The sequence below is a fragment of the Acartia tonsa genome, chromosome 5 (genome assembly GCF_053477335.1).
Source record: "Acartia tonsa isolate MP-2025a chromosome 5, ASM5347733v1, whole genome shotgun sequence".
Taxonomy (NCBI): domain Eukaryota; kingdom Metazoa; phylum Arthropoda; class Copepoda; order Calanoida; family Acartiidae; genus Acartia; species Acartia tonsa.
The window spans coordinates 31,527,948-31,541,887 of record NC_137264.1 but is presented as its reverse complement, the minus strand read 5'-3'; the positions used below and the strand labels follow the sequence as shown (position 1 = coordinate 31,541,887).

Here is a 13,940-nt window from a genome sequence, read left to right as displayed (position 1 = left end):
ACTTTTAGCAAAGCTTAGTAGATGTATACAATGTTAGTGTATTTTTTTTACATTTTATAATTTGTGTTACATTTATGTGTTCTTTAATAGCACAGCCACTCTATAGAAAGGATAAATCAGTGCATTACGTACGTGTGAATTAACTATATCTCCCTTAACGAATTTTTAAAAAAATTAAACTGATATTCATTTTCTACTAAAATATATTGTTTTCTAAAGAGAAAACTTTTTCTTCAACAAAGGTCTACACCCCCCCCCCCCCAAAAAAAAAGCCAAGAGAGTGTCAAGTTAAAAAAAATCAAACTCTTCCATAAATTTAAATATAGTTGAATATATTTTGAGTGATTCACGCTTCGATTTCCAGTAAAGGGACGCTTTATTTACTTTTGAGTATGTTGATTATCAAGGAAGGTAGACACGGTAAGGGAGGGGACAATGGGCTGATTATTACACTAGTCTCCAAAGTTTTTTTAAGAACGTTATCTTATTCGTTGGCTTAACAACTTTGGAGACTTTTAATTGCTTGGTTCATTAGGTTGAGTGTCCAAACCTTTCAACCACGAATTCTTATCTACAGAAGGATTAATTTTGTGTGTCATCATTTGGGATAATGTACATCCAATTATCGGCCATTGTCTTATCCCTTCCTAAATTGGACAAGAATAAAGAGAATATTCTGAATTAATTTTCAGACATCTTAATGATTTATATGCAGTGTGGTGAAAGTGAAAACTATGGTCGTATAAATGTCACTCCTGGACTACGTCTTCTACGAACAGGTGAAAATATGACCCACCATTTACTGAGATAGGTAAAGAAAGAGGCGCGCTAACACTCTTTTTAAATTTCCAGCTTTTGAACCTTAATCTTCGTAATACTATTCTGTTGGTAAAAAAATGGCATCAAGAAAAGTACAAATAAAGAACCATTACAGACATGCAACATAACTTATTTTTACATATGTATACGGTATAACTTATTCCTTGAATAGCATCGCTACAATATCTATTATAGTGTTCAAGCCATAACTCCAGAACTTATAACATTGTACTTTGTTTTCATATAAATGAGTATTCCAAAATGAAAGGAATAAGATATTACAAAAATTTCTTGTAAAAAAAGTAAAAATTCAGCATGTTTTAAATTGACTTTCTGGGAATGATTACCTATAGAGTTTCAGCTGTTCCTAAATCGTACCTAATTGTAGGAATCATCATGCAAAGTTAAAAATCGATAACACCATTCTGACTTGTTCAAAAAAAAGATAACTGACCCAGATGGACGGATAGACGTACGTACGGAATGATCGACCCTTCTTAAAGAAAATCTTCGCTTTAACAATTTTTAAACACGAAGGATATTTGTAGTGTTCAAGCCACAGTTTTGGACCTATTCAAGCGAGGAGTATACACGAACAATATTTATCTGAAAATTTTACAGGTAACTCACATTATTAATGAATATAATCCAATGGTATACCGACAAACCTCCTAAAGGGACAAAGGTCCACTATGCCATACTATGTCATATTGGATTTTGTACTCAAATTTTGGATATTTTTTTATTACATAATTGTTGAAAAATCCTGGTACTTTTACTCAAAAAGGACCTTTGTCCCTATGGGGGTTTGTCGTTGTACCTAATGTAATTATTTGTTAAGGAACTGAATATATTTAGTTATAGACTAAAATACAATATGCCAATGTCTTTGCATTACTTATCAATACCAATAATTCAATTATCTTCTTATTGCTGATCTACTCATGGAATTATTTGTTCTTGTTCATTATTTTTTTGCCATTTATGTAATTATTTTGATACTGATTTTTCACATGATTCAAATCGCTAAATTAAAATCGTCAAAAATTATGTTAAAATTTATGTTTGATTAATTAAATTTTCCATTAAATAAAATCAACAAATGCAGTTTCACAATTATATTATTTTGTTTCATAATTGGAAATGTTATTATTAACGTTTTAAAACTTTATATTAATATTTTTTTAACATAACTTCCACGAATTTTTTTTTTAAATCTAGTAAATTTTTCAATCAAACGAAGATGTCAAAATTTAAAAAAGCAAAGCGAATGAAATCATGATATCAGGTATCCCACAAAATATCCTAAAACCTGTCCTGGACCAATACAAGGCTTTCCTGAAAATTGTAGAAAATTCGGTCGAGAAATTCATGAGATCTTAGATGAATAAAATACATACACATTACACGTACTACTTTATAATTTAGATTTGAAAGAACTATTTTAACATACCAAAGATTGCTATCTGGGACATCTAATCAAGATGGTTGCCCGGGAGGGAGGGGACATTGGACTGTTTATTACACTAGTCCCCAAAGTATATAATATTAACATTTTCATATCGTTAACTTAATAACTTTGGGGACTTTTTTGATTGGATTGGTTGTTTCATTAGGTTTAGTGTCCAATCGTTTCAACCAATAATTGTAATCTACAGAGGGGGTAATTTTGTATATCATCATTGGGGATGTGCATATATTTTTCAGCCATTGTCTTTTCTCTTTATATCCATGGATAATTGCCCCATGAAAAAAACTTTATATTTTTAGATGGATTGATACAAATGGGATGTAGCCTCAGCGCAGAAAAGAAGAAAAGGAAAGAAACTTTTTAAAGCCTAATTATAACTACTCTAGCAAAAGTAATATTCGTGGATATTATGACAGGGGAAAAATTGTCGTCAATTTAGGTTCCTATAACAAGGACATTATTTTTTGGTAAGTTCGTTCCTCATCAAGTAGGAGGTGAGGGGATGGTAAAGGGTGTGGATGGGGAAATCATTTTATTAGCCAAATACAAGTTTTACTTTATCATCGGAGTATATGATAATTTGGTGTAAGATCCAAGTAATAAAAAATCCCTTGCAAAAGTATATAAGTATGTTATGTATTACAAAGTAGAATGATGTCTGTCCGTCGGTCCGTCCGTCTGAAGCTTAAGATCTCGGTAACCACTGAACCGATTGGATTCTACTCTTCAGGGTATATTCCTACTGGTCCTGTGGTGGTTTTAGGCTATTTTCTTGGGCGGTGGGACACCCCCCAATTCCCCTAAAAACCAAAAAATCCCCCCCCCCCCATTTTTTTGCAGAAGATTTCATTGGTCCTTTTTTTTGCAGAAAATTTCCTTGGTCCTTTTTTTTGCAGAAGATTTCCTTGGTCCTTTTTTTGCAGAAGATTTCCTTGGTCCTTTTTTGCAGAAGATTTCCCTGGTCCTTTTACGAATTTTTTTTTATCACCTCTTGGGGCAAAGCCCCTAGAGGCTAGGGGCGAAGCCGCTAGTGTATATATAAAAGTAACAGGATGTTTTGTTATTTGTGCTTGTGCGTGAGCGTGTGTGTTTAGATAACCATTGGACCGTTAGGGTTAACCTTTACAATAAGCTTCTTTTAGGTCTATGGGCGGTTAATAATTCATTTAGAGAAAGTTACCTCCAACTTATCAAGATATCAACCCCCCCCCCTCTGACTCTAAAAAATGTATATATATTCATATACAGTTTATATATTTTTCCTTTTAACGCTAAAAGTGAAGGGTCGACTTATGTTACCATACCACTGGGATGACAAAATTGTGCTTTTGGAAAAAATAATTTATTTCAGTGTAAAAATTTAAGTATTTATTTGGAATCTAAAGGTATAAGACAAAATCCGATAAATTAATATATATCCCAAAGGGTGGTGCAAAGTATTACTCCTTCTGTAGATTATAATAAGTAATTGAAACCTTTAAATATTTAACTTAAAAAACCTACCAATTAAAATCTAATATAAGTCCTCAAAGTTGTTAAACCAACAAATAAGAAAATGTTACTGTGAAACTTTAGGGATTAGTGTAATAAACATTGTCCCCTCTCTCTCTCTGAGTAATTCTACATATTCATTTGTTTCAATTAACTTCTATTGTGATGAAAGAATGTTTTTAATTATCTTGGCAAAAAAAAGTTTTAGTTATAAAATCTTAGTCCTGTAAATGTGAAGTGGAAAGACAAGGTTGTAAAGAATGGAGGTGGGGGATCAGTGTACTCCCACATTATTGAGGGGGTGGACCAGAAACCTGTTTTTGACCCATGGAAGTCCCCTGATCCCAGTATACTTATCCAGGTAATGTTTTTTTTTTTCTATGCCTCATCCCTGGAAGATTTCATAGTGTATATAAAAAATGATGTCATAATGGCCTTCCATTGGTCAATAATAATGTATACTGGCCTGCCATTGGTAATTCAGTCTGTGTATTGGACTATCATTGGTTATTTGTATAGTATGATGTCATTTATTTACAGGCACTATAAACTGATTCTAATTTTTATAGGGGCCCCTAGTTCTAGATGACCAACTATGTGATATTTTATCTCCTATCTATCCATAATCTATAAATTTTACAAATCTCACCGAAGTTTATCTACATATATATTATACTTAGGATGAAAGGCTGCTGATAATAGAACTCCTGTCTATCTACATAACTAATATTCTATATATTTACATACCTATATATCTTTATTATCTATATATTTATATTGTACCTAGGATGAAAGGCTGCTGAATGGGTCAACAAACCCTGTGATAATAGACCTCCGGACAGAGCCCCTTGTAGAGGCCGCAACTCAGGTCAGACAACCATAATATTAAGTTTTACCTCAAAGTGCATTGTGATTACCAATGCCCCATTCCCTCTAATTATAATTAAGATAGAAATAAGGGGTAGTTTTTTGTTTGGGAATGCATAGCCCTAAAGAGTTAGGGCACCGAAAATATATGCCTTGTTGGGGTTAGGCATAGGAAAAAAAAAAGTAACACCATTCCCATATCCTCAATTTACTTAGAAAGTGGGGAGAGTTGTTTTGGTACTCGATAAACACTTTGTGGGAAAGCTTTATATTCATTTTTACCCCAATTCTAATGAATTATTTAAAAATCATTCAGGCTCTGATTTGATAAATTTTGGTGCTCAGCATAATTTAGATGTCATTGCCCCTCCATTCCTGATAAAGAACAACATAAATAACAAACTTAAGACATCATGGTTTGAATATAAATATAGGACTAATGTAACAAAAACACTTCCACACCCCTCTTTATATTCAATTTATTGGAAAAACAAATAAATTGGGGGGGTGGGGGGGGGGGGGCGCTAGGCACTTGATAGAAAAACAAAAAAATTAACAATGATAAATTGGAGAATGATGTAATATTTTTTTTAATATACAAACAGATTGATCTAATTGTTATTAATGTTTAGAGTACAAACCGTCACTCTCGCAGCATTGAGTGTCAAACAGAGCCGGTGGAGGGTGTCGACTTTGACTGGGACCTCACTGACACAGCTGACATTGAGACCCAGGTATACATTTATCTATCAATCTCTCTATCTATCTATCTATTTATCATCACCTATGAAAGGTGTCGACTTTGACTTGAACCTCACTGACACAGCTGACATTGAGACCCAGGTATACATCTATCTACCTATTTATCTATTTATTTCTCTGCATATCTATCTATCCCTTTATCACCTGTTAAGGTTGTTGACTTTGACTGGGACCACAATCACATAGTCATGTATTCATCTATCTATCTATTTTGATTTCTATCTACCTATCATCCTCTTTATTTATTTCTGTAATCTCTCCAACCATATATCAGTCGAACTATCTATCTACCTAGCCAACTCTCTATCTATTATCTATCCTCCTATATATCTATCTATCCACCTATTTATTTATCTATCATATCCAGTAGACAATATGAGACTTGACTGAAACATATAGTTGACATCAAATCAAACTATCTATACCCCCATCTACCTATCTATCTATTTATCTATCTAGACAAATCCTTCCTCCCGCGTGCAGTCTTCCAAACCAGAACCCAGTGATGCCATTGTTCAGGTATGGAACTAACCTTACAGACAGACAGACGAACAGACTAACATTTTACAAAGGCTTCACTACTTAAACTTACAATGAAAAAATAAATTGATTTTAGTCAAATATAGTGAAATTATTTTTAGATTGTTTTAATAGACCGTAATTATTGATCGGTGGATTTACTCTTAAATTCATTTTGTACGTCTAACAAAGTACCTATTACTATTTATATAAAAGAGAAGGTCTGTTTTATAGTTTAGTGCACAAGGGCTCTTCAGGGATAAGACAATGGAAGATAATTAGCTAAACGTCCACCCCCAATTATTATTTACGTTTGTAAGTTTTGACACTACCAATTAATAAACCAACCAATCAAGATTTAGTTAGAGTACGCAAAGTTTCTAAGCCATAAAATGAAAGAAGTTTTTTTTAAGCTTTGGGTCTCAGTGTAATTTATTGTCGAGTGTCCCCTCCCTCCCTGTGGTTGACTAACTCTTCTTTTAAATAGTAACTTGTGTCAACTGCTAACCCATTAATTGTGGACTGTTTGGTCTTGCTGTATTCGATATTTTACTGGACATACATCTTCATTTAACTTATTTAGTCTACTTGATGCTAATTTTTCAGAGAAAAAAATATAGATATATATAGCCTAATATATACACACAAAAAAATAATATAATCAGCTGTGCTACAATCAAATATATTGATCTTGTTTTATTTTAGACTGACCAACGAATAGTGTTTAAATCATCAAACCCAAGAATGTCAAAAAAAGTTTCCAAACACAACAGGGAAGTTTAATCAACTTTAACCAAAACACATTATTAGCAGCGCAACTACTCTATAATTGGGTGTGGGGCTGTCAGTTTGTTTGCAGTAGTAGGGGGGATGCATTAGCAAATAGTATAATACTCAGTTATGACTTACAGACAAGGGTTGTGTAATTTTGATAGATATTAATCGCTCTGTAAAAGTAACAGGATGTCTATGTGTATTTCTGTAGCTTAAGCTCTTGCCAACCACCGGACCGATAAAGTTCTCCTGTACAGTGAAGCTTCTTTTAGTTCCAGGAAAAGTTGATAACTATTTTTGAGAATGATACCCAGACCCTCCCAAGAGATAATACCCATGACCCCCCCCCCCCCCCAACCCACAAAAAAAATTTAACTTAAAATTAAATTGTCGACGTAACACCCTCCCCCTTCGCTCACATGCGCCTATATGCCTCTATGGGCGTAGCTGCTAGAAGTACTAGAGTAAATTATAGTATTTATCTAAAATACCTGCTAAAAATTGAGTTTGCACATTATCAAACAGTTTGTTATTGCTTCACTGCTCATGATCATGAATATTCTTGTTAAATTCATTATATGCCCATTTTCCCTTTGTCTCTATATATAATTATTTTAAAATCTAATGCATAAATAAGTCTTTTTCTATTAAAAGTTTAATAATTTTGACCATATAGGCGCGAATAATGATACAATTTTATTTTCCAGAAATTATTATAATCAATGATGACAACATGAATGAAAGCGGAGCTAAAATTGGATTAAAATCTTAGGTATCTGGAGGGATAAGACAATGGCCGATAAATTGATGTATATCACCACAGTGATGATACACAAATTACCTCTTCTGTAGATTAAATATAGTGGTTGAAACGTTTGAACATTCAACCTAATGAATCAACCAATCAAAATTCATGAAAGGCCCCAAAGTTTTTGGGCAAATCAATAAGATAACGTTATTATAAAACTGTAAGGACTAGTGTAATAAACTGCCCATTGTCCCATATCTCTCTTAATACCTATATAACTATGCTTTATATGTTGTTTAATAGTCAATAAAATAAATAAGTGAAAAATTACTTTTCTCCAAAAAAATTTGTTTCAACTTTTATTTTTTTAAACTAAAAATAAAGCGGCCATGTTCAAGAAGAGACCACCCCCTCACCCAACCAAAAATAAAAAAATCCCTTTGTAAAGTCTCAAATTAAAAGCGAATTTTCACATAAATATGAAATATTTACTTAAAGCCTAATTATAGAAAATATTTCCTTTAAAAGTATACATAAAATATTTATAATTCAATTAAATATAATTTTACCTCTATGCAATACAATTATATTGGTTTATTTCGACAGGAAGGAATTAAATATAAGGGGTAATGGATGACATATTATCCACATTCTATTTAGAAATTAAACATATGACATGTAACAAAATTGACATTATGATTATATTATTAGATATATTAAAAGAATAATAAGTTTGTCTGTCTAAGTGTCTGACTAGCTAACCGCTGAACAGATATAAAGCTTCTTACAAAAGACCTTTTTTGGGGAGGGAATCTACACCCTCCCTAGAAAAATCACCCCTAGAGAAATAGCAACTAACAAAAAAAGGTATTTTCCAAAAAAATTACTAAAGTCAAGTTACTAGAAACCAAAATGGTTTTCCTTTGCAGTGAAGCTTCTTATAGGTCCATGAAAATATTATACCTCCCAGAAAAATTTTCATCCAAATTTTTCATTTCAAAACTTAAATTAAAATGGGCGGGGAGGTCTTAACTTAAGTGCTCCTATAGACTTTTGGGGGCGTAGTCGCTGGTAAATATATAATCAAAATAAATTTAGACTATTTAAAATATGTTATTTTAATTTAACTGAAGATAGGTACAATTCCTTGTACATTGTAAGTATTGTTGGTTTTGACCAAATTTAACTAGTAAAATCTTACTTTTCTAAAGATCATACTATTGCATTTTTTACATTTAAGTTAGACACGGTGCTTTTCTCTCTCACGGATTTGATATTTAACAAGGATGACTACATTCATAAAAGTAAAGCTCTGAAACAATAGGACAAACAAACATTAACACTTGTAGAGTGTCAGACCTGAATAATCATAATATAAAAGAAAACAGTAAAAGTGTCTGACTAAGACGTCAGAAAAAATTAACAATTAACCAATGAGAGGCCGCTATATATTTTACCATTGTGAATACTGGCTTCTCATTGGTTAATTGTTAATTTTTTCTGACGTCATAGTTAGATTCTGTTAGAGCATACTTATATTTTTAGGGCTTGATAAGAGATATACTACTTTTAAAATATTGTACCTTGTTGTACAAGAAATCATTGCTCCAAAAAAGATGAAAAGGATAATACATCAAATTAAATATTGTTGTCAAAATAAATTAAAAATCTTAATTTTTAAAATGGTAATGATTTTAGAGTTGCTACGGTTTCTAAATTGTAACTAATTATTAACTTTATCATAATCAAAAGTGTGAAATCATAGAAAAATTCTAACAAGCCTAGATTAACAAAAAAAAAGCTAACCGTTGCATAAATGGACGTAAATACATTAAGTATAGAAAAGCTTTGCTTTTCACAAGGATGCCTTTATCCACAAAAGGTATAAACATTTGTTGAAAGACAAAACGTCGAATTGCTTAAATGCAAGACATTTATAGTTGTGGCTATAAATAAGCTGGTTCAATTAACTTTTTGTGTAAAACGATGTTTATTAGCTAAACATTTAGTAAAAAAAGCTGTCAATTTTTATTTAATACCCCCCCCCCGCACACCACACACACACACACAAACAATTAAAACCTCAAATTTTATTAAATATTAAACAGAATAAAAGTCCTTGGGAAGGTTGACAAGTGCAAACATAAAAATTTGGTGTTAAACCATTTCAGCTTGTAATTCATCAATACATGTTGGTATTAGCGCAAAAAAAAAAAAATATAGTTGAATGTTATTTCTGTGATAGGTATTAAAATAGCTGTTAAAACTGTATGTATGCTTTTTTTCTTTATATACTCATTTGATATTTAAATTAATGATTTTGATTGGTCTAGTTGACGGATTTTTTTTGTGGCGTTGAAGCGATGGGACACTTTAATTTATACTACAATGTGCTTTAATTAAACAATTATCAACTTTTTGATGTGCACTAAAATTGCTTTATTAGTATCGAAGCTTATCACGTGTTAATTCATTTTTAGTTATTCAATAAAGAAAATGTTTTTAGTCATTTGATTCTAAAGAAATCAAATTCACAAAGATTTCTTACAGTTTATACCTTTATTCGAGGGATCTTAGGGGTTAGAACAAAGGACGTTAAATTGATAAATATCCCCTATGATGACAAAGGAAATTTATATTTTAGATGAAAAGTGACCAGCATATAAGATAATATGGTTATAAAACTTTGGATACCAGTGTATTTTACATATCAATGTCCCTCGTCAACTCTGTAATTATTGAGACAACGAGAAAGCCTAAAATGTCACGTGTGAAGTCATAAAAACTTCATCTCTTTTTTGGGGTGTTTCCTTTCCCACTTCTCCTCTTAACCTTCCTTTTTAGACGTGACATTTAAGGCTTTCTCGAGACAACAACTGACAATTCCTGGTTCACTTACAATTTGAGGGAAATTACCAAAATAATAAATGTAAAATAATCAAATTATAAATATTAGATTCATTTTGTTTTCACGGCAAATCTAATTTTGACTAATAATTTTTGTTGTAATATTTTTATAAAAAAAACAAGGACGATTAAATCCTATTCAGATTAGCTGTTTAAATATATGATATAAAAATATACATTAAAAGATATAGATTGTTAGAAAGTTAGAGAAACAAAAAAAGAGTCCATGGAAAATAAAATATAGAGTTAGATGATGAAGCTTTTTATAGTGCATATAAAAATAATGACATCATATTGGCCTATCATTGGTCAATTAAAGTGTATTCTGTCTCGTCATTGGTAATTTAGTATTGGCATATCATTGGTCATTTGTTTTGAATGACGTCATTTTTAAGGCACTTTAAAGAGCTTCTTAGATGATGGAAAGAGATGAGTTAGAGTGTACTTATAAGACAGACAGATAGAAGGAATGACAGAAAGACAAATCCACCTAAGAAGATGCTTTGCTACTGAAAATGGCACATTTTAAAATTTGATTAAATTTCTTTAAAAAATGTAGAGACTTAAAAGATGATAGCGAGGAGGTTCCAACTAGAAATGGTTGGTCACAGACATTCTGGGAGACACATGATGTGGCTGTTCAGGTAGATAGATAGATAGATAGATATGTAGATAGATAGATAGATAGATAGATAGATAGATAGATAGATAGATAGATAGATAGATAGATAGATAGATAGATAGATAGATAGATAGATAGATAGATAGATAGATAGATACATACATACATACATACATACATACTACATAGATAGTAAATAGAAATGTTTATCCTTACTTTTTTGGGAAAACACATTTTTGTTAGAAATGAACAATGAACCAATCACTTCACTGATATTGTAAGACTATTTGAAAGAATGGCTTTAGACGAGAATTTATACGAGAATGTTTAAATTAAAGCATAACAGAACAGATAAAAGGCAAGATTGTGGTATTTCTGTAGGTTTTATAACTAAATATATTTTGTAATAAGATTTCAAACTAAAAGGAGTGTAGATTTTTTTGAATAAAAAAGGTACATTTTTTTATTCAAGTATTTCAAGTATTATCAAGCATTAAAAATTACTTAGTTAGAAAAAAAAATAATAATTAATATATTGCCTACATTCATTCTGAAATTTTATCTCGCTCCTTTTATGGTTTCTTTTCTGTCGAAGTTCAATGTTACTTTCGTTGGTCCAATCCTTAAAATTTTTATTAAATTTAAGCAGATAATATGTGTTTTAAGAAAAAATATTACTTAGAATTTAAGGGTTTCATATTAGAATATTTCGTTTTTATGTTTGGGTTATCTCAATGTATAAGGATCGTACTTTCAAAAAGTTATGGAATTTTTTTTAAGGAACGAACTATCGCGGCGCTCGCGCTTATTTCTGAACTAATTGTGCTGCATGACAGACTCTCATGCAATTGGAATGACTGGCAAATTCAGCTTCCAAATTTGTACAGGATTTATTCTGAACATGGCGTTAAATGAGGTTTACAAACATGATTAAAGGGGTTGATTTCGTTAAATGTACATGACAGAAAGGTTTTAAAAATTGGTTTAACATTTTTAAGCATTGAATTAGAGTTTATTAGCTCTTGTATATTTTTGAAACTCAATACATTCTCGGAATACTGGATAACCGCAATTGGCTCTGGTTAGCTATCAAAACGACCAATGAAAAATCAAGTTTTAATATTGTAAGTGGCAATTAAGGTCTAATGTCCGAACGCCTTAACAAATTTTTACATGTTTTAGTAACTGACATTTTAGTAACTGGCAAACCCTTGTTATACCAATAGCAATGCTGCAAGTTTTAAAATTATTTTCAATAATGAGTTTTGCCATATTTTGCTAAATTTAATATTTTTTGTACAAATTTGTAAAATTACTCACGCTTGGTATTTTGGTTAAAGCAGTTAAAGCCAAGCCAAGAGTAAGAGATCCTATTATATTTAAATTTTTTTTTAAATAATTTTTTTTGGAGGGATGAAGTACCATACCACCTTACATTCTATTATTTGTACACCGGCGACTGATTAAAAAAAGAACCCAAATGATCCAGCGGTTACTGAGTTTAATACAGACATACAATTGCAACGTATTACTTTATATCATACTAGTGACTTCGCCCTTCGCCTCTAATGTTTGTGTTGTTGATAAAAATGGTTAAAATGGAGGGAGGTAATTTTTTAACAAATCTATAAAAAAGGGCCATTGTTCTTCTCTATTAATTTTATCTCCATGGTTTACTCTGACGGCATGTACTAGCGTAATTCTTTTACTTATAAAACCTTGTTCTGTTATATCAGCTTTCACAATAATTACAAAATCCCAAGAAGCGAAGCTATGTTTAGACAAAATATTGATGAAATCAACTTCATTTATTTTTAATGACTTTAGATTATTAAATAGTAACTGTTAAGGGTGGCGGTACCCTCCCCCAAATAATTGTAAACCAATCCCTAGACCTATAAGAAGATTCTCTGTAAAGGAGAATCATCTAGATCCAGAGATTAGTCAGTACACACAGATAAACAGACAGACCCTGTTATTCTTATATAAGGATATATAGATTATTAATATGAAAGTCAATTGAATTATCCTAAAATTTTTTCATTTTCTTCTCAAAAACTAGCGGCTTCGCCCCAAGAGGTAATTTAAAAAAAATAAGTACCTAAGGTGCTGCAACCACCACATTATAAAAATTGGGGGGATTTTTTTGGTTTAGGGGGGTAATGGGTGTCCCACCCCCCAAGAAAATAGCTTAAAACCCCAACAGGACCAGTGGGTATATTCCCTGAAGCGTAGAATCCAATCGGTTCAGTGGTTACTGAGAGATCTTAAGAGACATACAGACGGACGGACAGACATCAAGCCACTTTGTATTATAGACTAGCGGCTTTCATTCCTAGCTTCTAGGGGCTTTGCCCCAAAAGGTAATCTAAAAAAATAAATGAATAAAAAATTGGATGTGCCCGCTTCCATTTCGAGAAGAAAAAAAATTGAGGGGGATTTTTTTATTTTTTGGGGAGGATTGAGGGTTCCAGCCCCCAAGAAAATAGCTTAAAACCACCACAGGACCAGTAGGTATATTTCCTGAAGAGTAAAATCCAATTGGTTTAGTGGTTACCTAAATTTTAAGGGACAGACGGACGGACCGTCAGACAAACGGACGGACATCGTTCTACTTTGTATCATAGATAGCAACATAATCAAAGACATTAATTTTTTCCGGTAAAGAATAAGATAAATACTTTTTGCTTTGTATCCAAATGTTCTTGTTTTATTTTTTAATAAAATCCTCTTTAAAGCTTTGTACAGCACCTAACCTCCTTTGTCAATTTTTACCCACAATTTTATCCTCGGTGATACAAGAAGGACATTTACCTAACCTAAACCAACATAAAATTAGAATTATGCATTAATTTAACAAAAAATAGGGGAGGGGGGGATACTTATGTGTTCTACATTTATCAAGAGGGAAAATGTCTATTTTTTCAAACAACTTTTCATGGATATTAAAAAAAGATAAT

The 13,940-nt window shown here is 31.7% G+C and overlaps 1 protein-coding gene across 1 annotated transcript in view; it reads left to right on the top strand.

The window, feature by feature from the left end:
- The first annotated feature begins 651 nt into the window (after positions 1 to 651).
- LOC145320107 (uncharacterized) overlaps positions 652 to 13,940 on the top strand; it is a 57,304-nt gene continuing 44,015 nt past the window's right edge. Inside the window, exons 1-9 of the mRNA XM_080162547.1 lie at positions 652 to 779; positions 1,368 to 1,440; positions 2,590 to 2,638; positions 4,004 to 4,142; positions 4,569 to 4,649; positions 5,281 to 5,382; positions 5,870 to 5,929; positions 6,635 to 6,702; positions 10,918 to 11,002. Of these exons, the coding sequence (XP_080018673.1) occupies positions 747 to 779; positions 1,368 to 1,440; positions 2,590 to 2,638; positions 4,004 to 4,142; positions 4,569 to 4,649; positions 5,281 to 5,382; positions 5,870 to 5,929; positions 6,635 to 6,702; positions 10,918 to 11,002 (690 nt within the window). The 5' untranslated portion in view covers positions 652 to 746. The remainder of the gene's footprint in view (positions 780 to 1,367; positions 1,441 to 2,589; positions 2,639 to 4,003; positions 4,143 to 4,568; positions 4,650 to 5,280; positions 5,383 to 5,869; positions 5,930 to 6,634; positions 6,703 to 10,917; positions 11,003 to 13,940) is intronic.